The sequence below is a fragment of the Chaetodon auriga genome, chromosome 5, assembly GCF_051107435.1.
Source record: "Chaetodon auriga isolate fChaAug3 chromosome 5, fChaAug3.hap1, whole genome shotgun sequence".
Taxonomy (NCBI): domain Eukaryota; kingdom Metazoa; phylum Chordata; class Actinopteri; order Chaetodontiformes; family Chaetodontidae; genus Chaetodon; species Chaetodon auriga.
This window is the reverse complement of record NC_135078.1, coordinates 9,810,088-9,835,964: the sequence shown is the minus strand read 5'-3', so window position 1 is coordinate 9,835,964 and position 25,877 is coordinate 9,810,088. Positions and strand designations below refer to the sequence as shown.

Below are 25,877 nucleotides of genomic sequence, written 5' to 3'. Positions count from 1 at the left end.
AGCAAGGAGATGCAGACAGAGGAAAATGGACCTAAATTGTAAATGACACCAGTATTCTCTTTTAAGATTACTGTTAAACTTATTCTAAGTCACTGTATAACAGAACAATGGCTGAAAGCTCGAAATGCAAATGTAACTGCAGGAGAGCAGACTGAATCTGCATTAGCAACACCCCCCCTGCTAATTGCTGTGTTTGTGGATGAAAGACTGAGGAGGTGAAACAGTGAAATAGAAGGAGGGACACCACAGATCTTAATGCTCTCAACAGACATCCAGAGAATGCACAGGACAACCCATTAGCACCTCACTGCCTCTTCAGGAGCTGTTTCCTCTGAATGGTTCCCTCTTGTTATTCAAAGTTGGGATGAATTTACGGTCTCTGGGGATGTGTTCACACTTAACAGATAAAATGCATCTTGGGCGATACGATCTTTTGCAGACAACTATAAATACAGGTGTGACTGTTCAGGTATGCACATACTGTGGTTGTCAGAGACTATTTTACTTCAGTTTGTCTTTTTTTCACAAGGTGTAATGTTCATTTTTTCTGTGATGGTTCTCTGGAAAATAGCATTTCCATAAGGAAGGCACATTTCAAAGTCATTCTGATGCCATGTGTTAATTACAGTCTATTTCAGCGAGACCCAAGTACATCACGGATATAACTGCAAAAGAGAATTAGGTTTAAACAGGGTTCATTGTAAATGAATTTGGATTATGACTAATTAATTAATATAATTCCTTATCTGTAGATGAACATAAACTGCCCAAACAAACTGATTTTCATTTCATTCTTTAATATCTGACAGTATCAGTAAATTTTCCTTTCGCATCATCCTCCATCATGAATCTAGAGATAGTATGTGTACTGCATTATGCTGATTCTCAGCATGTCATGTGCTGTTGGAGAAATAACTAAGTGGATATGCAGGGAAGCTCACATAAAACGATCATACCACAGCTTTGTTAAGGGTTACACAATATTGACAAAAACTCATGGTGCTCTTGTTTAAATAAATATTGTTCAGTGCACAATATTGTGTATGAATAATATATGAATATGCTGAATATTAAAAAAGAATGAATAACTGATGTTAAACTCAGTGTCCTTCTATAATATACAACTTTAATGATGCCAGAGGAGACATAGAAAATGATAGGATCTGCACAGATAAAATATAGGATAATTGGGAACACTGCAGATGAGGACAATGTATAATTTAAGAATCTGTAATACATTTTCAATACAACGTGTGAGTTTTATGGGGAAGATATTGCGTCCATCATTATTTGTGTATGCAAAACACTATTAGCAGGGTTTGTAGAGACACAAAAATAGTGCAGAATTTGCAGTCTTTCGTTATAATTGTTATCCGACATTATTTGCATTTTCTGTATTACTTTATGTTGTAACGCAACGCTCCAGCCGACTTATCACGTCACGCGCTGAACTCGACGTCACCCGGAAGAGAGGAGTGTCGGTGAGTGTGAGGATTGTTTACATTTCCTGCAGCCGTCAAAATGAATCCTCCTATGATCAACTCGACCAACTCTGTTTCAACGACCAAAAGTAAGAATCCTTTAAGCAGCCGACATTTTTTTTGGAGGTTTAACGGGCAGCACAGACTCGGGACGAGACAAACAGTGCTATAGCTAGGTCAGCTAACTGTTAGCCGCTAACCTTAGCTGCGTTTGTTACAGAGCAGAAATTGCTCAGTAGTTTGGTTTCATTCACTTGCTAAACTGTTGAATCATTCGTCGCTAACTGTCCTGCTTGCACAATAGTACCCTGAGCCTTTTGAATGTCGGACAGTGCTATCACGCTAGCTTGCTAGCTAACCCTAAACTTTTCACCTGTTAGCTGACTTGTAACATGCAGTGACAGCTAACTGTCTCATATCAGGCTGATTAGGAAGCGTGAGTTATCTGAGGTTGTTGTCTCTGCTACACATGGACATGGCTTTACATATCTGAACAAAAACATGCCGGATTAATAGCAGTATCCATGACTGAGTCAAGTTACCGATATCGAAGTCTGTTGATATGTTTGGAAGTTTTGATCCTAACTGCTGCAGTACATGCACATCTTATTATTCAGAGAAAACTAAAGACACGAGTTAGACTTTATTTTACTGCATAGTTGAATGTGTAAAACTAAGCTCCTAAGGACTTACGCAGGTTTATTTATCAGTCTCTAACTGCACAGATGTTGCAGATTATTTGCTTCTGGTCTGAAACAATTTTTTCATTTCTTACTGGTGAGATCAGGGGGTCTAGAATTTGGAGTCAGTGTGTTGGCATTGCTTTTTAATTGGTGTTGTTTTCCCATAAACTAACGTAAGGCCCATTTTTTTTGCTTTGTACAAAGAGAGATCCTTTGCACAATCAAATCAGTGTTCGGTGGTCTAGTGCATATCCATTAAATGCTTGTCATGAAAGTGTTAATGAACCATAACCCTGTGCCACCAGCATCAGCTGTGAAGTGCTTCTCGATATTCAGCTGTTTTTCTGTATGTACAGGAAAACGAGAAGCTGAGCGCTCAGTTAACTGGACAGTGGAGGAGACTCAGGTGCTGCTGTGCGCCTGGAGCGACGAGCGCGTCCAGAAGAGTCTGGCAGAAAACCTTCGCAACCGCCATGTCTTCAAACACCTCTCGGCCCGCATGAGTGAAATGGGTTTCTCTCGGAGTCCACACCAGTGTCGGCTACGGGTCAAAACTCTGAAGGCCAACTACGTGAGAGCCAAACTGCAGAGGAGCGTCGACAGCTCGCAGCCTTGCACTTTTAAGTACTTTGCAGACATGGATGCTGTGTTGGGCCGGAGGTCAGCGGGGGAAGGAGGTTCCTATTTTATCTCTCCAGAAAGGATGGTGGCGCGCCACCTTGACTCCATTGACAGGACAGGAAGTGTCCTGCCAGATTTACATTCTAACTCAGAGATTAGTGGACACCATTTTGGTTCTCCGGCGACGACAGGAAGACAACGTTTGAGCTCTTTAGAGGAGATAGGAGGCCGTCAGTCTTGGCAGCTGGACTCTGAAGTCAAGTTGGAGGACAGAGAAGATTCAACAGATGAGTTTGAGTTCAGCAGTTCAGGATTCCCACAGCATGCGAGAGACGGCACCCATCGAGAAAGTGGTATGTGCTGTGATTATATACACATTGACACATTTTCACCTGCCACGTGGTTGTGAAGGTTTACTTCCATATGGTCTCCAGCAACACCAGAGGCAGAATAAAAAGCATGTGACTTTATAACTGCACATCAATATTTTTAAGCATTTTAATCACTTGTGCAGTCTCTCAAGTTTTGTGTATTCGGTATCGGGACAACAAACTAACTGTCGGCTGTTTTTTTCCATGCATACGTAAACAAAGGTCCTGACTTGACCCTTCACTTTATGCCACATTGGTCACCTTAAAGCCCATTTTGACCTCTTACAGTCACTGTGTTTGTCCAAAATCATTCAACTAGTCCATGGACTGACTAATCGTTTCAGCTCCAAAAATTGTCCTGTGAGTAATAATCTCATACTTGGACTGTTTTATATCCTGTTTCACAGGTACACTTGTGGAAAACAGCATGAGCACTCCCTCCCCACATGTAATACCACCTCTACCTGCTGCTTCTCCTCCCCCTCTTACCCGATCCGCTACCTCTCCATTCCCTGCACCCCCAGATCCAAGTCCCAACACCCTCCCCACTTCTGGCCACCCTCAGTCCACCTGCCTGGAACCTGCCCTCAAGCACTTGTCGGAGTGCTTCCAGCGGCTGGTGTCGGAGACTCGGGGCCTGCTGGTGCAGCTGGAGAATCAGCGGCAGGAGCAGGCCCGCTGGCATCAGGAGCTCCTGGCCCAGTGGCTGCAGAGGGAGGAGCGCCGGCAGAGGGAGACGGCTGAGAGAGAGGAGAGGAGGGAGAAAGCTCGCATGGAGCACGAGATCAGAGTCCTGGAACTCCTCACCAGTCTAGCCAGAGAACATGGGTGTAAATGTAGAGGCAGCCAGACTGTAGCAGAGACACCGAGTTGTACAAATCACACCATGAACAAAGGCAGGGATTAGAATGCACTCACACCAAGGATTTCTCCAGCGGTTAATCCAAAGTGTGGACTGTATTCAAGCTCAGGTGGAACCAAATAACGGCACTAATAATGCAAACAGTCACATTCAGGGTGGCTTGGTTTAGGCCTCAGTGATACGGAGTGAACTTTGAATTCAACCAAATGCAGATAAAGACCCTCAAAATCCAAGAGTTTGTGAGTATTGTATGGCTGTTGACTGAGAGCTGGTGGTCAGTCATGCACAGAGAGCGAAGAGGAGGAACTTCCAGTTGAAGTGGACATCAGTGAGGGGATTTGTCAGGTGTCAGGTAACTGTACCAAATGTTATGGAATTGTTTCATGCACTTTTCTATATATTAAAAGACAGATATTTTCAACCCAGTTTCTGTTTTCCACTGGAATCTGTTTGTCAGCAGGGTAGCCTTGTGGTGCTGATGGAAAATATTACTGCCATTATGCCATGTTAGGAATGTGTATTCCAGTCACATAAAGAAGCTTCCTGCTTTGTCATCAGTACAGACGTGATTACAAAATCTGCTCTTCAGCCAGAAGAGTTTAGTTCCCTCAACGTCGCAGAAGTGTTTATCGTCACTCAGGATGTTTGTCCAAGTGTTCATGAGCACGACACTCTGACCTGGCTGCTGCAGGGCTTGCACAAATGGGTCACAACAACTTACTGTGAATTCCTGATGCTTATCTTCTCTGCTCTGTGTTGAAGCTATATGGGGAATGTAGCACAAACATAAAGTCGGTGTTTATTTATTTCCCTGCAGGAACATTTCAAATCCAGGACATCTGCCTGAATGTCTCACTTGCATAACAGACCTTTACCACAGTTCTGATACGCCAGTCAGGCTCTTTCTCCATCAGAGTAAACATCAGATGTCTTCAGTCACACGGCATGTTAATGAAGCCGTGGACATAGAGCTGTAACCCATACTACTATAAGCTTTATCAGATTAGCTACACAACAATATCTCTTCTTCTCTTCCTGCAACGCCCTGTTTTACACTCACACTTATGCAGATCTTACTTATTAAACCTCCGGGCTGTTGCTGCCCCATGCTGATTGTTACCTGAAAAGACAAACTGGAAATCTTTCACTCAGCAATTCAACACAGGCTGCCCTGAAGGGACAGACCGTGATTGAGCTGAATTGGAAAAGCCCCACTTCCTTCACCTTTAGAAATGCTGAAACCAGACTGTAATCAATACTGAACAGACTGCTGCTCTGATATACAGACGTGTTTGAAACCAGACACGGGAATACTTTAAGGATACGGCTGGTGATACTGTATTTTCTTACTGTCAACAAATCCGCTGAAAAGACCAAAACCAACACTGAATTGACCCCACTAACAAGTATCATCTGTCAATCCAGAGCCTGATAAATCTCATCCCTCTGTGCCACAGAGCAGCAGTGAGCCACACCTTTGCAATGTTCCTTCATTACAATGAACACACACAATCTACACTGCTCTGCTGCCCCAAACACTAGAGCACCGAATGTGTATTAATCAGCCACTGGAAATAGTCCCCAACAAATGTAATATTTCCTCCTGTTTGAGTATTGTTTGCTAAAAACTTCAGTGACCAGCTGTTTTATGAAATCATTGAGCCCTTACTAAAAGTGAAACTCCATGTTTTTCAGCTGTCTTCACCTTCAGAGTGAACACATACTACAGATGAACACATGAAAACATGGGCCTTTTCTTGCTCTTGCTCTTCTTCATCTTGTTGCCTTTCCTGCTAGCGCTCAGCGAATTGAACCCTGCTCCTCTGTAACATTCAGTGTCGGTCATTCCAGTAAATTGTTCGGAAAACTGATCCAGCAGTGAGGGCAACCACATCCTTCCTCGAAGACAAAGACCCAAATTGAAAATAACTAAGATGTCTGTTTCAAGGCCTTGCTAACCCTTTAAAAATGCATTTGTGCTGTATCTTGGTCAGCTATATTTCCCCTTGAAATTAAACCTGGTTCCGACCTCATCATCGTGCATTGCGTTGGGCGACATATACTGCGTTTGTGTCCCGTCGTGTCCAACATAACGCCTGCACTCCTGATCTTTGTGGTCAAACTCGTTTAAGCTAGAGAGAAAAGCTGGATTAGTGCATATACGTAAATCTGCGTTAATACCAGATTACGTAATACCTCTGGATGTTGATGAGATTTGGGATGATTTGCTGTTATTTTACCGTAGCTTATTACTCTGCTCAGAAATGTGGAGAACGTCAGCCAAGCACAAAGGATCCCACGGCTGAACAAACATCCAGTATGTCGTCTTCGCATAAGAACATTTCTTTGCTGTTTAGAGGAAGTGATCTACGATGAACTTTGTCTTAAAGACGAGGAAAATGTTCTGTAGTCCTCTCCGTTTTCTCTTAAAAGATAAGCAGTTGTAAACAAATTAAAAAATAGGCTTTTGTGTTTGAAAGTGCTATTTTCTGCAGGTTTAAAACAGCAAAAGAAAAATTATAGTATGCTCTGTAAACCCAATTTCTCCTCTTTCCAGGGTGTCTTTGTAGACGAGAATTCGTTCTCCACTGACCTGCATTTTTCGATAAAAGTTAAATAAATAAAAAGGACTGAACTAATAATCACACCTCGGTCCTCTGTAGCTCTGCTGATAGAACACTGCATCAAAGGATTTAATACAGCTGACATTTAAATTCAGTTGTGGTTTGCATGTTCATATCATTTAATCTGTGCACATTTTTGTGAATGATCGAGTCCCATTCTGAACTTTCATATGATGTGAGCCAACGTTTTCCTGCAAAAGGCAGCTTCCTTTATATGTGTTGCCCACTTACAAGCAGTTGTCGCCTTGAATTCTTTCAACAAAAAATGAACATCAGTGTTGGTTTGAAAAACGTAGAGAAAGAGACTGAGACTGTTCAGTTTTCTTTTTATATGACAGCTTTTTCACTGATATCAATTATACAATTCTCATTTGTGTCTTTCACTGGTGGTGAAGCTTCAATTTCCACGACCTGAGCTGAGAATGAGACGTGCAGACATACAAAAGAGAGAAAGAGTGGGGGGAGGGATGGAGATGAAGAGAGGAGAAAGGAGGGGTAAAATGGGCAGGGGGCAAGATAGGGAGGTGGAGAGAGAAAGGTAGAATAAATTGAAAATATTTCTGGGTGAGTGTCAGGTTGCAGCCAGTTTTCCTCTGGTTGGTTGGTCACAATTATAAAATACAACACTAAATACACAGGAAAGGACGCATATCCTGATAGTTTTGATTGATTGGATTTATTGTAGGTATTGTTATTATTGTCACATGTTTTGACTGAATTAGAGATTTTAGCCATGCTCCTGGTGGGGCTCTAGGGCCTGTGGGTGGGTCTGTTGGTCCACCACTTTGGTCCAGACTGATGGATTGACATGAAAGTTGGAGCAGACATTCATGGTTCACATTGGATGAATCCTGCTGACTTTGACATAATGCCACTTCCCTCAGCCTCAGCTGTAGCCTGCTTTGGTTTTGGTCCTAATTGGCAAGTGTTAGCATGTTAACACACTAACCTAAAGTGATGAACATGGTAAACATTACACTTGCACTAGCATCGGCATTGTAGCCTCACTCATGATAGCATGCTGATGCGCGCCACTGTGCTTTAGTACAACCTGACAGCTGTTAGCATGTCTGTAGTCTCATCTTTTTAGAATTTCTAGGCAATGCATTTTTGTACAACTCGTACATTTTATTCGAAATAAACTCAATGTGCTTTACGTTAAAATGCACACGAAAGATTAGATAGAAGCCAAGAAAATGCAAATATAACAAAAGATGAAAGAATATTGAGACAACACACACTTCACCCAGAGAGACTGAAGAAGCCCATACAGCCCGCAGACACACACAAACACATGCATACACACACACATACAGAAACTAATCTTAAAAGTTGTCAATTGGCTTTTCATGCTCTATTTTTAAACTTCCTTTTAAATTTAGATGCTCTGGCAAAACATCGTCTGATATTCCTGTTGGCTAATTAAAGCAAACTGGACGGAGAATTGAAACATGGAAGAGGAAGGGAGAGAAAGTTACCGATGGAAAACACGTCAGAGTTTAAGAGAAACAGAGAGGGCAGATGAGAAAGAGAAATGAAATTGAAAAGTGGAGACGAGGGGGGTGTGGTGGGGCTTAGCTCTGCCCTCTGATTGGCTGCTGCCTCTCCCTTACAACAAAGTCGTGAGGCTGCTCGCGGCTCCGGAGCGCACACAGCCGAGGAGGCGACGGAGGAGAGACACGGCCGGAGCTGTCATTCATTCATGCGGATTCTTCCTCTCTGAACAGACAGGCTTCTCCTGCTGCTCTTAAACTCAGAATACACGTTTTACTTTCTGCCATTCACAGCTGAATAATGCCGCAGTGACCGGCCGGAGTGGGGAGGTGCTGCCGGGTTTCACCGCCGCGCTTTATTCATATGTAAAAGCACAAAGTCTCGGCTGCTGAAAGGCTGTTTCGCACGTTTTGGGAAAGGATACGAGAGGAGTTCGCACCTGGATTACTTCTTATTGAGGTGAGCCATGGGGATGAGTTGTGGGAATAGATATTGTTGGAGGATTTCTTTGCATGTTGTTTGTGCGCCTCAGACACCCGGCAATTGTCCAAAATACGCGCAGGTGGTGGAGAGAGCGCACTTTTAATTCCAGCCAAAGGAAGGATCGGCAGCGTTTGTAAACGAACTGACCCCTGACTGAATGATCTGTGAGTCTTTTCCTAACTTGGCTGCAAATATTTCGATTTCAGTTAGAGTTTCTGGTGTTTAAATTGAACATTTGCTGCATTGTGAGTGCTGGCAACGCGCCTCTTTAACCTGAAGAGTCAAAACAAACAAGGGTAACGATGTCCAAATCGGTTGGCTGTGCTGAGTAGCTGGGTACATCTTGTCATTTCCCCCTTAGTGACCCCTGAAACCTACCCCAATAATGGGATTTTTGAATTCAGTGTCAATGGCGGACTATTTTTAACCCCGACTACCTTCTGGCTAAGAGGATTCCCCTGCCCGTCTCTCCTCCCCTGCAAGACAGAGAGGGATCAGTGAAGTTAATCCCACATCTCTCCTGAATAACTCTGCTCTGTTCTCCTTGGCTTTCCGTGCCACTGCTCTGTATTACATGCATGCATCGGGTTTTCCTTAATGTGCTGACAGGTTAAATCCGTTTATTGGTGATTTGGCACGACTCCGGGCCGCTGACAATGTGAGGGAGCCTCCTGTGGAAGCACTTGAATGAGTTATTGTTGCTGTGGATTACATGATTGCTACTGTACTCTGGCGTTGTGTAGTAGTGGTTGTTGCGGTCTTTGTTTGTAGAAGTGGAGACAAATTGAGATATTTGGGTCTTTGAAGGCACAGAGCTTGATATTTGGTGCAGGCTGATGAAAACATTAAAACTGGGCTGAAATTGACACAATAATCCCACCGGAAAGTCTTTTTAGGGGGTGATTTGGTGATTTCTATCATATCACATGGTCTACATTAGCAGGTCAACCAGTTATAATGCAAGTGCAGATGCCTGAGTTTCCACTTTGCGGAACCCTTTCTGAGCTAATTTTGGATGAAAATTGGGGATTTCTGTCATCTAGGTTATGTGCAACTGTTGTTCCGATGGTGTTTCAATGACTGTGCTGCAGGTGCTGATCACAAGTCTTAAAAAATGTGGTGAGTCAATGATTATATAACACAGATGTCCAAAAAGTTCAACATTGATCCCTAGACATCTCCTGACCTGCAAATTGTCAAGTCAGCCCTCACAGAGACCTCTTTGACGTCAAGACTTTCCCAGTCCAGACACAGCTTGAATGAACCCTCGCTACCCCAAGTTTGTTGTGCCCCACCTCAAGACACATGTTGAAATTTGTCTGTTTGCCGTTTCCAGTAAATCCCAACCTCTGCTTCTCAGCCTGCGGTTTCTTAAAGATTCAGGGGAGGTGTCAGAAGCTAAGTCAACAGAAGTGTTGTTTCTGCTGCAGCTTCCCTCTGTGCAGGATGTTTTAGAGTCTGCAGGGGGGATTTGTGTGGCTGTCAAGTACTGATGATGCCAGGTGACAGAATCTTATATGAAGGCTGTGATTTTTATCACTCAGTGCAACAGCTGCAAACATTACCCCGAGCCTGAATACTGCTCATAGGACAGCTCTCATTACTGGTGTGGATGTAGTCAGGAAGGATGGATGAGCTGCACGTTGCTGCATTTTATACACTAGTCTCCTGCTGCTGGATGGTGCATTGCACTGAGGAAAGGTCTTCTGTTTTGAGCCATCATAAGGTGTGATGGAAAGTGTCCAAATAGCATTTGTCTTTTCAGTTCAGTCTGCAGCATTTCGTGAAGATTATGTAAACTAGGTGCAAAAGCGATCTCTAATTGCCACTACCGCATGTGTAAATGCCAGTTGGGCTAGTAGAAGGGTGCATTTTGTTGCACCATGCTGCCAGCTAAAGGTATAATAGGAAAATTTGGACTGCAACACCCAGAAATGATGAATCAGCTCAGCAGTTTAAAACTGAGTGAAGTTGTTAACACTATCACATCTGCTTCTCTACTTTATTCCCCTGTAAGCGTCTCTAAATTGCATCTCTAAAAATCCCATCCTTTGATTGCCGCCCTCTAAGGCAGGTGTAATGTTACCCAGTACCTCTGACCACACACCAGCTTCAAACAACCCTACCAACCAGCCGTCTTTATTTAGACTACTTCCACTATTCCACTGTGGCCTCTTCGCCCTCTTGTGCAGCCACTCGGCTATCTCTCACCCTCATTTCCTCAAGCCATGGATGAGTGGGATTCCTCATGCCTTTCAGTGTTTACGCAGTGTGTGTGTGTGGAGGGGGGGGGGGGGGGGGGGGGGGTCATGTTGATTTACTGCTGGTCTCTCAAAGTGTCTCACAGCATTCCCCCACTGCTACAGCCTCCGTCCTCAGCCCCAATAAAGCGAAAACAAAACCCTGTTCTACTTTTTCTCTCCAGCTTTCATTTCTTTGGACACCGCTTCTCAAGCCTGTTGCTGTTTAGGCTGCAGAGGATGTTTTATTACATCACAAATCTTAGAGCTTTATTGCTTTGACTTATGTGCTCCTCGGTGGTGGCAGGAAGATCTAAACGTGAGTGCCTGGCTGCTTGTGTATGTCCTGTGGACCATGGGAATGGTTTTCTGTGTGTTCAGGCTTTTTTCTTTACTGCCTCTGAACTGCTGATGGGCGCTCATCACGAGCCGTCGTAAAGAGTGCGGGCAGGGCGGGAAGGGCCTCCGTCGGCTCTTCGATGGCTTGTATTTTAAGCAAGAGAGAGACTGGGCTCTATCATCCTCCCTCCAGGGGAGCAGCCCCACCCACACGTTTAGAGACAGAATTACCTGAAAACATTGATGGCTCCGCAGCCTGAAGGTAATTTCACCTAAATGGTCAGGTTTACTCCTAATGTGACATTTGCCTGAAGAGGTTTGGTGCTTTTTAAGCTGCTGCCCTTCTGTTTCAAAATTTCCCCACAGGGCGAAAAAGGGAAATATTTTGACATTTCTATAACCTTTCAGCAAATCATGGCCTGAAACTAAAAATTCCCCTTTTCCCTTTTCCTCAACTCAACCCGTCACCTCCAAACGCTACAGCACATGATCAGTGCAACGTTAGTCTCTTTTGGTTTTGTTTCCATGTTGCCTGAGTGCTGCTTCCAAGTGTAAAAACAAGGCAGGAGGGGAGAACAGCCCCTCCAGACCACCACGAGATGTCACAGAGTCAGCTCATGAGCCAGGCAATCTACAACACTGCCATGAGATAATCAGCGGTTGAGTCTCTAGTCAATAAAAAAAGAGGGAACAGTGTCTGCGTGAGGCTAAAAATAGGTTTGAGTTTGAGTATTTAAAGAGGATCTTTGTTTGAAAGCGGTGACTAAGAATATTCTGACCTTTTGCATCAAATTCATTTTGATATTGCCAAAATAAATGCCCTGACTTCCTAGAAATGCACTGAAGTTTTCACCCAAAATTAACAATTTACAGCTTGATGTTTTTTTTTTTTTAGCTGAGTACAATAAGATCTTTAAACTCATAAGTACGCAAAAACAGACAGAAATTTGAATATCCTCTGTTTTTAAATCCGATTAAAGTCCAAACCAGACCTCTTTTTACGTATTGAGGCAGATGGCTACACACACACACACACACACACACAAAACCAGCAAGGCTATAATTAAAACCATCCATCCAACCTAAACAAACCCCCCCTGAAGTGGGGAGGCGAGCTGTGGCATTTTGTTTGTTTACCTTCAGCTGCCACCCAGCCAGCGGCCACGCTAAACCAACAGCAACGTGCGAAGAGTTTGTTTTTGTCAGGACTGAGGACTTGACATGTGTCCCCCCCGACCCCCAAGCCTTTCACCACAACTACTACTACCACACAGACACCTGGAAAGCAAATGTAAATCGGTGTGTCTCAGTTGTCGCTGCTTGTAAGCATCCCACGCTTTGTTTTCAGGATTGCGGCGAAGGCTGCAGCTGGCATGTGTGGAGCTGAGCAGATGAGAATAGACACACTTGGCTTCAGTGCAGGGATAGGGATGGAGGTGGTGGTGGTGGTAGTAGTGATGGTATCCTCTTGCTGGACAAAACCAAGCTAATTAGCATTTTCTGGCCTGAGAACAAGGCCAAAGTGACCCTACTCTTTATGCGTGGCTAAAACTTAATTTTTGTGTCTTCTATACACTGAGTTTTGAAATTTAAGTGCATGTGAAAGAAATACTGTTTTAAAAAGCCTTAAAATAAACCATTTCATGCAAGAACATTAATAAAACGCCATTCAGTACAAATATGTGTTAAGATGAGCTTGGAAGCTGTTAGTACTGACCTGCACGTGCTGGTAGGCAAACATGCTGCTCTGATATAAGAGACAGAGAGATTAGAGCACAAAGTGCAACATCTGATCTCATGGTGTCTTCTATCTAAGGTTTTTTTTTTTCAGTATTGGAGACTCATCTTTTATCTTCAAAGAAGCCCACCTGCCCCTGGCAGCATGAGATTAATCCAGATTGTTCACCTTTTCAGATACATCACAGAGTAGAGTGATGTCACAATACTGAAGATTCAATAGAACTCGCTGCAGTGTTAGATTTTATAAACCCTTTCACCTCATGCTCTGTGATCTGAGCTGCATGTGATGATCTGTGTCTGTGTGGATTTCAAAAACCGTTGAACTTTGCATCCAGCAAGGCAGCAACCAGACACCAATACCGATTCCAGTACTTCAACTCAGGTCTTCAGCCAATAAAGCTTCCCAATGATACCACTATTCTCCCTTTTCCCATATTTAGAATAGGTAAAGCTTATGTAAGGTAACATGAGGTGAGGGATTGTTGTGAGCAGCCTGCAATGACTACATGAACGAAAACGATGCAATCACGTCAAAGTACAACATTTTTAGAATAACATTGACCAAGTAACTATATTTAAAGTAGATTGGGTGCATCTAGCAGATACCTGATCTTCTTAATAAACTCAATATCTGCCCAGATAAATAGCTTAAAACAACAAAGAATTCAAATTATTGTTGATTGATTTTATGTTGAATGACTAATTGTTTGGGCTCTACATCCAACCAAAACAAGCTCCCCCTTTATGGTGAGAAGCGTGGGACCAGGGACTTGGTGGTTTAGGTCCCAGCTGGGAACAGTGAATGGGACATGTTCTCAGTCCTCGATCACCTGCTGCTGTTGATGTGCACTTCGTCTTAACCCCAGTGGTGTCTTTAGAGCTGCTTTGTGGACACTAGATGTCTGTGGTTGTACTTGTGTGTCAGAGAGTGTAACTGAACGAGTCCATGGCGCAGTGCTGCTAAGAAAAGAGCGCTTCAGTAAAAACCCTCAGTGGAGTAAACAAATATTGCAAAACAGTTGACTGCTATCAGGATTTCCCTCCTCTCTCACTCCACCACTCTCATGATCTCCCTGTCTCTCCCTCTCTGTGGGGAAGCCACATGGTGCAGCAGATGCTCGGGCCGCTGTGCTCTGACTCCTCGCACTCGCTTTTCTCATGGAAATGGCCACGGCTGTCTGGCTGAATAATAGCGATGGTCTGTGGGTGCACGCGTGCATTATGGAGCGGCAGGCGTGTGAGAGTGGAAGGGTGGATGCATGAGACATGGTTAGCCTTGTGTGGATCGAGGCTTTCGGTGAACTTATGAATAAACAGGGTTTGTTTCTCAAGCTGCGTGTTCCTGCAAAAGCAAGCACAACTGTGTCTCTTAGACCATGAAATGCTATTAAATAATATCTGTTAATGCTCCCTCTGGTCTGATCAGCAGATGTGTTTCCCTATGGTTTTGTTTTTATCTTATGTAAGCATCCTCTACAAACCAAAATTACATCACAGGACAATGAAACCCTAAATTTATTTGAACTACGTGTGCCAGTGTGTGGGCAGGTGCAGTTTATACCTCCTGGCATCCCCCGTATCCGTCCCTGGCAGCATTGCAGGGCATCAGCCTTAAAGGCTTCCTGGCTCGGCAGGCAGCCACGGGGCAGCATATTGTCAAGGAGGGTGGGGGTGTGGAGGGTTGTGACAGTGTGTGGGGGCGGGGATGTTGCACCCTGCGCCAAACCCCCAGTGTGAAAAGGCCTTTTGTGCTTCTCTAACCATAAGTCTGCCTGGCATGGGACTGAGCCAAAGTGCCAGGTTCAGAGGTCAGGAGGCTGGCAGAGGAACGTGTGTGAGCTTGGTGTTCTATCTTTGTGAGGACCAGAGTTTTAGACCTGAGAGTGAGGATGTCATGATGGGCTTCAGTTCTTTAAGGGCTGTTTTAGGGTTAAAGTCAGACTATGTCACTTTTGAAAGCAGAAATAACAAATTCCTTCTCTTGCAGATGAGAAGTTGAATTGATAAGTTGTAAAATGCACCTTTGCTCAGTGGAATACACTCAGTAGTTTGCTGGTACAGTCATACTTGGTCTGGTATGACCAGTAACTTTTGGAAGTTAATGTCAAACCTTAACTGACTGAGTCAGTTTTCTGACTTTGCACATCTTTTACTCTAAGTTCAAGCTGAGCATGCAAAAGCTACACATGCTCAGTTCAATACCTGGTTTTATGTTCATCTAATGGGATACCAGAGCTTCACTGCTGATCAAACATTACTTTTATCATTACCTTCCTTTGAGAAACATCAACACATTTATCTACAAAACACTGTATTGTTCCTCAAACTAAAACTCTGCAGGAGCAGTTTGACATGTTTTGATCAGTGTTAACATGGCGCTGGCACCCTAGCACAGGACTGCACACATGTTCCTCCACTTGTCATATTGTACCCTGCATCATGAATTCACACACACTGGCTTTGTGTTGTGCACAAACACACGGCGGCAGTGGAAGTAAACAGGCAACGTGATCGAACAGTGTGCTTTCCGAGTCCTGTGGGGCTGCATTTCAGCCCACAATCCCTCATGACACGTTTTTTGTTGTACTTAGATTTTGGTGTCTGCGTGTTTAAACACATACACAGAACTTTCTTTATAAGCTTTATAAAACACCAGCTCTTTGTGAGTCAGATGTCCTTTTGAATGAATGAATGGTCCTTCTGAAGATTTATGGGAAAGTACTAAATGTGAAACCTGAAACATTTATCACTTTTGTTTTCTTAGAATTTGGTTATTTCCCACAAGTGCTGCTTATGAGATGATGCACACTCTTAGCCTGCCCTAACTTGGCCAGCGTTCTGTTGAGCAAGGCACTAACGCTGCCAGGGTTAAAGGTTCAATTCCCTCTGACGCTCAGTGGGGTCTATGAGCTGTCTATTCTAGTGCTTTTCATTGTAAAGCAGATGACTCATGAACCTCCTCTTTTCTCTCTTTTTGTGTCTCAACCACAGTTTGCTTTTCAGCTTTTTCACTCAGCCATTTGTACATTAGAGAAAAAAAAAAAAAAACTAAACCCAAAACCAGAAAGCTTAAAATGGACAGCAGAGGAGGAAGGGTGTTGACCACGTCCAAACCATTTCCCAAACAAAACCTTCGCCGTCTGTGTTTGTGTCTCAGAGCTATTTTGGATTTGTTTGGCCATCCTGCATCAGCGCCTGTGGTGAAATATCTATCGGAGAAGAAGCGAAGAGTTCTGACTGACTGTTCCTGTGTTTGTCCTCCCTGTCTCTGCAGGACAACATGCCTCAGACGCCACCGTTCACAGGGCAGCTGAACACCAGCAGCTACAACAAGAACCTGTACCAGACCAAGGAGGAGGGCTACCCCGGCCTCTTTTATCATGACAACAACCTGGTGTCCGGGTCCCTGGAGGCCCTCATTCACCACTTGGTCCCAACTGTGGACTATTATCCAGACGTGAGTGTTGGTTCTTTTGCATCTCCTTTTTTTTTATTATCCCGGGTGGTATTATCCCTTCTCCTTTGCAGTTTCATCAAAGGAAGGAGGTAAAGCCTTCTTTCTTGTCTGTCTGAGACGCTCTGGCGCTCTGAGACCCTGTTAGGTGCCAAAGTCACTTTCATTTTCTGTTTCTCTCTTTGTCTTTCTGCCTTTCTTGCATCTCTCTTTCTGTCTGCGCATCAGGGATTAAAAGTTTCAGCCTACATTGTTATTTATATATTTTCTTGTTTAGGTATTATTTCCCTGAGTGAGTTTTAAAGGCCATCGTCAAACTTAAATGATCAATTTGTCATCATGATTTCTTTTCGGTCCACAGAGGACGTACATCTTCACCTTCCTGCTCAGCTCTCGCCTCTTCATCCACCCATACGAACTCATGTCGAAGGTGTGTCACCTGTGTATGGAACAACAGCGACTCAGCGATCCCCAAGCTGACAAAGTATGTGTTCCTTCTTGGCTTTGTCAAATTTCTAGTTTCTCTTCATAAAGTTTTAGGAATCAGTGGAATATTGTGGGCTCTTGGCTTACTTATGTATTTATTCTGCATTTTCAGATGAGAGTCAGGAAGATTGCTCCAAAGATCCTCCAGCTGCTGACAGAGTGGACGGAGACCTTCCCGTACGACTTCAGGGATGAGAGGATGATGCGGAGCCTGAAGGAGCTGACCCACCGGCTGGCCAGTGGAGACGAGGTCAGTCCTTGCTATTCTGTCTCTTCAGGTCACTCATCATACGAGTGCAACAAAAAAGCCAGTCATTCTAAATGAGTTCAGGAACAAAGGCTGGCCTGCTGATTAGATAATATGTTGAGTTCAGGTGTTATCACAAGCGGTGGAGGCCTGTTTTGTAGACCGCACATGCAGCAGAGCTACAGGCACCGGCAGATTTTTGCTGATAGCGGTGGAGGGAGGTGGAAGGGGGTATCTCTGGCAACAAAGCAGGTTTTGAGGATGGCTGAGTTGAGAGAAAAGCCCCATTGTTCACGGGCTAGGTGGCTTTTTTGTCGTCTCTGCTGCGCTCCTTCCTAGGCAGCATTTGAATTGTTCCATCGCTGCGGAGCTGAATGTCACTGGCTTAGCGCGTCGGTAGCCTCCACTGCTGTTTGGATCAAAGTTTTTTTTGCAGGGTAGGACTGTTTTTGTCCCGTGCCCTCTGTTATCTTTGTTGCACATGCAGACCCTCCACTGGTAGACATTTAGATGAAGAAAAAAGTTGTTTTGACAAGTGATGACTCATGTTAGCATTTCCTCTAGTGGAAATAGCAGAAGTTAGTGTAACAATAAAAAGATGACTTAAAAAACAAAATCAGCGTATTTGTTTCATGGCTGAGAGTTAAATGAAAGGGTCGACGTCACTCTCATGCAGCTGGAGCTGGTAGACTTAACATGACGACTGGAAGCTGGGGAGACACGTTCAAAAATCCCCCTACTGGCGCCTCTAAAGCTCACTGATGAACATGTTATATCTTGTCTGTTTAATCTGTGTGTGCACAGAAATGTAGAAGTGATATTTTGTAATTGGAGGAGTTCCATGCAGTAAGTGTTTCTTGGCGAATGCCAGGCCAACTGTTGATCCCTGTTTCTCGTCTCTGTGCTCAGGTAAGCTCATCACCTCCGGCTTTAACACACGAGTGGAGTCAATCTTCTCCCCTAACTCTGCCGTTTTGGCCAGGCTGTCTTAAAAAGGGGATTTAATCTCAAAGAATACTACCATGTTAAAATAAGAGACAGAAAAGTCTACCCTCCAAACCACCATCTGTGGAGCTGATTTCACTGCAGCGGTTTTTGGGGACTTTTCACAGTTTTCATCAGATGGTTTAGAATGGCTACATATCATGTGGTGTTTTCCCTCTGTGTCAACAGCGGTTACGTCCCCACTTCAGTTTTCTTCGGTCTGGACAAATAATTGAGTTTGTCGTCATGAATCAGGCCTCTTTCAGTGCATGTTCTAATGGGCTCACATGGCTTCGGGTGTGCTGTGCTTTGGAGTGAGCTGTGTGTGTGTATTTTGGGGGGTTGATGTTAATGATAAGGTGGCAGGGGCTTGTTAGGACCAGACAGTGATGGAGGACACAAACATCCATCTGTCCTGATGGAAGACCTCTCTCCTTCACCATGCAGGTTTCACACGACTCATCAATAGCACAAGCACGAGTATTGATCCTGATTTAATCTAGAGATCAATATCTTTCTCACATGACACATTTCCAGCTCCCGATACCTGCTCTCCACGTGCAACCCCCGGATATAAAACACCTCTCAACTGTTCAGCAGTAATAGACACTCTTTCAGTCTCTTGATAGTCGCACAAACATCTTTTGATTTCATAGTAGATTGGCTGTTTTTGGCACTAACACGACTGCTCCAAAGATGTTTTTGACGGGTGAAATCAATTCTGGCCTCGAGGCAACAGAAAGCCATTTAGCACACGATTCCCTGGTACTTTCCCTTGAGGTGATATCATGCTCGCTACATTTAACAAAATAAGAGAAACGTGCCTCAATTTTTAAGTGTGGCCAAGTAATTGAATCCACAGGCGTTTGTATGTAATAAAAACTTTCCCAACCTTCATTTTCTTACAACCTGTCTATATTTATATATATAAATACACACACACACACACACACACACACACACACACGCACACACACACACTATATATATGAGTTTCGCCACTCCTTTATTTAGGTTTCGTTTTTACTCTCTCTCCCATTTGTTTATTACCTAACCCTCTTGTTTGGAGGTGAACTTGAAAGTAAAAATACCCAAAGAGTTGCTTACAATTCCTTATTGCTCACACTCATATTACTCAAGGTGGGTGAAAGTTGATCCAGAGAGCTGTCCTAACAGGCAGATTGTGTAATGATTTGAACATTTGCTTTCGAATTCTCTTCTAAATATGTCTTCAAAAAAGAAACAACCTGTTCTACAGCTTGGAGTTGGAAGTTATGAGTTAATAAGGTTAGTAAAATGATATCATAACTGACAGGAATGATGGCTTCTCAAAAACACCATGCGTTTTCCTTTAAATCACCGACAGTCCTTAATAATTCATGTGAATCAAACTGAACTCGCTGTTGCCTTTGATTGACCCTGTATTAACAGAGATATGCATTAACAGAAAAGCATCTCTTTCAGTGAATAGATGAAGGCTATGAACTCTGGATGAATGTACTGTGCTGGCAAAGCAAGCTTTACCAATACCCTGCAGATGTGCAATGGTATCATGTAAACCACGGTCACGTGCTCTCATGATTAGCACAGCGTGACAAAGAATGCTTTGTCAAACGCATCTCAGGAAGCTTTGGTGCTCGGGTTTACAAATTGCCACAAGGCATCGTTGAGGAAGTAAAGTTGGGATATTGTTTATTCATATCTCCATAGATGATAACCTGTGATAAGAAAATGTGATTCCTTGCTTCCTTGGGTTGTGCAAACGCCACAGGCCACTCTTAGAAGAAGTCCAGCTGTTTAAGGAAGCAGGCCGATGACAATGGCAGACGTTTGATCAGAAGTAATTTGCAGTCACGTTTGCCACAGATTCTTCGAATCATGTTTTGAAAACAAAACACTAATGTCGACCCATAAGCAGGTCTTGAGTACAGAGTGAGATGCTGGTTCTTCTTCAGAGCGTCGACCACAGCGCTCTGGGAAAGGGTTTGAGTCCAGAATAGATGTCCCGAACATCTGGTCAAAGTCGTGTCCAGACCACACTCAGAACATTCCAGGACCTTGATCTCTGTAGTAAGACTGTCATTATGGATGTGGTTGGATATATAGGGAAGCAGCAGCTGAGAAGAAAACAAGCGCTGTGATCTTGATCTGACCTCATTTGGTGGTACCGAGTTCTTGCCTTCCCTCAAAATGTGCAGTTTTTCCTTTATTTTTGCTTTATTATGATAAGTTGGGTTGATTCAACAGGTCCCACATTTTACAGTTTGTCGAGTTTGGATGCCTGCTACACTTGATATAAGGCAGACTTTTGGACAAACATTACTGTGTTTAATCCAAGTGGTCCATGCACAGCACCATTTCATGATAGTTGCCACTGCGCTTTATGGTTTAAGTTTCTCTGGGAAGTTCATCTTGACTGTAAATAGTCAGCATTCAGTGACCTGAAAGACTTGAAGTTGACTTGATAATTGCTTACAAATACTTGACTTGTCTGGACTGATTCGAGACCTGGATAGACCTGGACTTGGTAGTAAATGTTGGTGCACCACAGTTGTGTGGTTGGGAGATATTTCTGCCCCATCGTGCCTTGGCAACGTGGATGTGTTTGCAGATGAAATAATCCCACGTGATGCACCTTTTACTACCTGTTCATTAGTGCTGCTTGGCTAACCTGCTAAAAACAGTCAGGCGTTTTGTGTGAGTCAGGTGGTAATCCACAGGAAGTAACACCACTCAGCCAAGAAAAGCAGGACCTCTAGTAATACGATGGCATGAACCAACCACGCGCTCAGTCGTGGTGACTTGTACTGAGCAGCCGTCTGCCACCTCAGGATCACTGCCAGGGTCGATAGCATAGGGAAGAGTGTGCCCCTGCTAGGCCACCTCATTCGAGACGCCAATAGTTCTGATGAGCAAATGTGACTCGCTCTGCTTGGAAATGTCAGGCAGGCTGTTGTCTCCAAGATCTGTGACTATATTTATCCGACCCTGGCCCGTCCTCTGTTCGTAGTGGTTACAGAAGCTACGGCAGATGGCTGGCTTTGAAGTGGCAACTGGAGCGATTTTCACTGGTGGCGTGTCTCACTGTTGTCCAACTGTGCAGGACTGTGGTCAAGCATTAGCTTAGTGTGTACAGTGTTTACACTGATACTGTATTGCAATGTCCAAATGAGGGTGTTACATGTCGTGCAGCAATGTCCTGATGATTATTTTTGATATCTTTTAATCTCTCCATGTTTTATGGGTTAATCCCTTAATAGCAAAAAAAAGCCCCTTCACGCAGTCTGAGAGACCAGTGTGGTGCCTTCAGATTGCTTGCTGTGATGTTCCATTTACAATGATACGAAATGGAGAAAAGCAGCAAATCCTCACAATTAAGATGCTGTAACCAGTGTATGTTTTTCTTGTTTAATGATGTAAAGACGGACTCTCTGCTCTCCAGTCCATGTAGACTCCCACTACTATTTTTCTCCTCTCAGTCCTGTGCTCTTACAGTCACCCCTTGCCAAAACTGCATTATCCGCAGAGCTGCGGCTGATTGGCTGACATGTGAATGTGTCTGTTCATGTGCCATCACACCTATCACAGCCCCATCACCAACAGACAGATCCATTAGTCACGCCCTGGGAAGGGAATTTCAGAAAAGGTCCCGCCCTGGCTGTTTCCTGCTGAGTGATGAGAGTCGGCTCATTTTTCCGAAGTGCCTGAGCGCCACAACGACTCCTCACACTTGATTTCTGTCTCGGCACCGGGCCTCCACATTCATTATAAGGCTAGCTGTGTTTCTTCCCACCCTGTTGAACTGGAGACTTGTTTGCAGAACCCAGATTCTGGAGGCTGAATTGGCAGAAAGCTCAGGGAGAGATGCGGTCGTGAGAAAAGGGGCCTCATCACCCCAGATGTTTTTGGGCAGCTCACACCGGTGGTATGGAAAGAGGCCACAAGCAAGATTCTCTACGTCCATACAATAACACACCATCTCCTCCACATACACACAATCAAACATACGTCCTTCTTTTCCTCTTATGCAACTTCTGTGCTAAACTGTGTCAGTCAGGGAACGATTATCTAACTGTGGCCTGTTTTGAGTCCAGGGGAGGTTTCAAAATGGGCCGACCTCTCGACCTCTGAGGCCAGCGAGCCAAGAGTCTCCCTCTTCTGCCCTGTCGAACTGAGAGGCCTTAATGAGCCTGGCAGGAAGAGGCTTGCATAACATTGTGAGTGACCCTCCCAGTGCATGACCGAAAGGATGCTTTTCTGCAATATAAAAACTGCAGGCATCACATTTTGAGGGTCGTTCTGTGGTTTGGGCTGAGAGCTGGCATCAGTTCTGCTGACATGTAGTCAACATGTGTGTTGTAAATTCCATTGAGGTTGTTATCACTCTGCCACAGAGGAGCGGTTGAGGTTTAACCTAAAATGCCTACAGCTGAGCTAAACAAAGTGGCTGCACACATGCTACTGGATGTCACACTCTGCTCTCTTGTTGTTATCTCAGTTATAGTGTTTGTCATGCTCTCAGTGACCAAACCTGCACTGAGCTGGAGAACAGGACAACAAAGCATTAGCTCATGGTAAAGAGTTGGGGGTTATCTTGGTTTCCTCAAATGAGTCTGTCATATGCTGGAACTTCGTCGAAAGATCATCAATCCTTTCTGAAGGTGTTCATTGAAGAATATGTTCAATTCTGAAGTGACTTCACAATAAGATAAAACTCTTTTTTAAGCTCCTAACTTACTGATTTTCACCTCTCTCCACCTTTCCCCCATCCATCCATCAGGTTTACAGGAAGGCAGTTGGCCAGATGAGCCAGGGCCTGATCAGGAGGTTGACGGTGCTCAGCCAGTACGAGGAGGCTCTGGTCAAGATCAACTCCACGGCGGCTGAGCGGCTGACGGCTCTTAAGGCAAAGCCCCAGGCGGCCATCCAGAGAGACATGCTGTCCATCTGCAACGACCCATTTACTGTCGCCCAACAACTCACACACATAGAGCTGGTGAGAACAATCCAGATGTTGTAGGACTTTTTCTGTTCATTTTAATTTAGGTCTCTTATTTTTATTGTTTGTTAAGGTCAATTCCAATTGATTTACAGAAAACCTGTCACTGAGTCAGATTTGGCCCAGAGGACTAATTTTCATCTGCCTCATAGTAAAAATTTCTTTAAATCATTACCTCCCATCAATCATTTGCTGTGACACGTCAAACCAAATTAAGATGTAAATGTTATATTCCAAAGAACAATGAGAAATCCTGCCAATGACTCACGCCCATATCGGCATGATATGTAAGACCTAATCGATGCTGGAGAGGAGAACGGGCAAGAGGGGAGAGAGCTGACACATATGATGGATTAGAAATCAGTGTGGTGGTTGCGGTGAACCGAACGTCACGGCTCCTCCCACGTCCGACCTACCACACCATTGATTTTAAACAGCGGTGTTTGACCACAGATTTATATTCATTACATGTTAGTTTGCCATTGAAAATACAATCAGTCAATCTGAAAAACTAGCAGATGATCAAAGGTTTCTTCCAAGGGCCATTAGACAATGTTTTTTATACTCATTTTCACTTTGTGCATTAAAAAACTGAGTATTCACGTTTCGCTGGAATGCAACAATGATTCACCAGAAAGCCAAAAAAATACAGTGTATGTAGCCGTAACATGAAATCCCAGCTGATAAAAACACCATATGGATCAGATGAAACATTCATTCATTTAAAAAAACACACATGGCACCTCTGGTGTGAGGCAGGAATGAAATCCCATGATGTATCAGAGTTACTGGTGCTTGATTAATGATGTAATCTAGTCACATCCTCTTGAATATATTTGCATAAAGGTAGCTCATGGAAGATTTTCTTAAAAGTTTTTCAGCATTTTAATGGAAATGCTCCTGTCACATCATAGCGTTCTACCACAGAAAGGACCCATTAAGTACCATCAGCACTCATTAACTCTTGAATTGCATAAAACTGCAGCCACTGTGGCCACAAGTGACAGCTGAAGGATAATGGTAAATGCTAAAAAGTAGTAGCAGCGCAAGTGAAGAAGAGCCATAGAGTCAGAAATATGAGTCAGTGATGTCCATTAAACAACATCTACCTGAAGTTTGCTAACATTAGCCGCTGGAGGCTACTGGTCATACCAGAAAAAGTATGACTGTGCTTAGTCTCTATTCCCATTATGGCCACAACCAGAAGAACCTTTAACGAATGCGCTGATTTTGAAGGGGAAGCAGAGCATTCATAGACATTTCTCCAAAAGTTGGATGCAGGGAGTTGATTTTCCCTTCTGCTTCCTTCTCAGGAGAGACTGAGTTACATCGGACCTGAAGAATTCGTCCAGGCCTTCGTCCAGAAAGACCCTCTGGACAACGATAAGGTAATGTCTGCATTCCTTTATAAGAATACATCTCCAGATAAGAGAAGCATATGCATTATGCAATCTTTTTTTTTTTTCTGGGCTGAAATCCTGTGTGCAGACGTTATTTGTCTCCGTCTGGTGTGGGTTAGAGGTGAGACGGCCTAGTTTCTCTCCCAGACGGATGTTAAGTTTACACAACAGAGAGACTGGCCGTCGCACAGGTCAAAGTGAGGGCAGGTGATTTCTAGACTGTAGCAGCAGACCAAATATCCACCCCTTGCGCACAGACACACACACATACGCATTCAGAAACACACACTCAGACGCACCTCACTGACAATTCCCTCAAATCACCCCAGTGTCTGCATGGGATGGGCATGCATGCACCCCATCTCCTAGCAACCACTGCTGCCAAGGGTTTGTTTTGGGAAGGGGTGTTTGAGTTTTTTGAGTGTGTGTGTGTGTGTGTGTGTGTGTGTGTGTGTGTGTGTGTGTGTGTGTGTGTGTGTCTGGCGATGGATTCTCTTGTCTGGCGTTCGGCTGCTAGGCAACAGCCCCTTTTTGGAAGCGAGGTGATAGGGGGGTTAAGGCTGCCTTTGTGCCTCAGGCTAGCCTGCCTTGTACCCCCAACGAGCCACTTTGAAAAGACGAGAATAACTCTGTGTGTGTGTGTGTGTGTGTGTGTGTGTGTGTGTGTGTGTGTGCGCATGTTAAAATGCAGCATGTCCACTGGCGGGAAATACTACATGGGGGTGAGTGGCGTAAGGCCAAAGGAATGTGTGGAATTAGATCAAGAGGAATCCACACAAAGGAGCAGCATGCATAATGTGAATAACATTGGCCAGTATTGTGCTTATGGAGGCAGAGTGAAGTTGAGCGTGATTCACAGGTCCACTTAGCCAAGAGTTTATTTTTTATGCTCAATGATGCATTGACTGAGGGAAGGGGGAAAAAAGGCAAATATCAGCTTTATTTTTCCAGTTCAGCATTATTTTTTTGTTTTGCAATTAGTGTAATTGCTAATTGAAAGTCTGTTGTTGTTGCAGAGTTGCTTCAGTGATCACAAGAAGGCCAGCAACCTGGAAGCTTATGTTGAATGGTTCAACAGACTCAGTTATCTGGTGGCTACAGAAATCTGCATGGTGAGTAATGAACGCGAAGCCGACTTCACCCTCAAATAAGAAGCCTCAGTGTTCTGCAGGAGGACAAAAAGAAGACGGGGCTTTACTATTTTCATCAAAGAAATGCATTTAAAACTTAATTTAAAAACAGAGAAAAACAGCAAGTTCTCACATTTGAGAAGCTTTAAGCTACAAATCTTTGGCACTTCCAGCTAAGTGACTTGAATGATTAATTGATTAGCAAAACCGTTGTTGATTAACTGGCAATCAAATGGTCA

At 44.0% G+C, this 25,877-nt stretch overlaps 2 protein-coding genes across 4 annotated transcripts in view; both read left to right on the top strand.

The window, feature by feature from the left end:
- The window catches only part of rasgef1ba (RasGEF domain family, member 1Ba), a 111,081-nt gene that overhangs the window by 70,546 nt on the left and 14,658 nt on the right, over window positions 1-25,877 (top strand). For 2 of the 3 annotated variants that reach the window (XM_076730107.1, XM_076730108.1), the window contains 6 exons: window positions 16,213-16,395; window positions 16,754-16,876; window positions 16,991-17,128; window positions 22,890-23,105; window positions 24,422-24,496; window positions 25,525-25,620. In XM_076730107.1, the coding sequence (XP_076586222.1) occupies window positions 16,213-16,395; window positions 16,754-16,876; window positions 16,991-17,128; window positions 22,890-23,105; window positions 24,422-24,496; window positions 25,525-25,620 (831 nt within the window). Of the gene's footprint in view, window positions 1-8,289; window positions 8,596-16,212; window positions 16,396-16,753; window positions 16,877-16,990; window positions 17,129-22,889; window positions 23,106-24,421; window positions 24,497-25,524; window positions 25,621-25,877 lie in introns of those variants that run through there. The other variant, XM_076730109.1, reaches the window with a different exon arrangement.
- Window positions 1,458-4,442, top strand: LOC143321095 (uncharacterized). Its single transcript, XM_076731226.1, has 3 exons — window positions 1,458-1,570; window positions 2,521-3,138; window positions 3,564-4,442. Exons 1-3 carry the CDS (start codon window positions 1,522-1,524, stop codon window positions 4,061-4,063), a joined length of 1,167 nt encoding a protein of 388 aa, XP_076587341.1. The 5' UTR covers window positions 1,458-1,521; the 3' UTR covers window positions 4,064-4,442.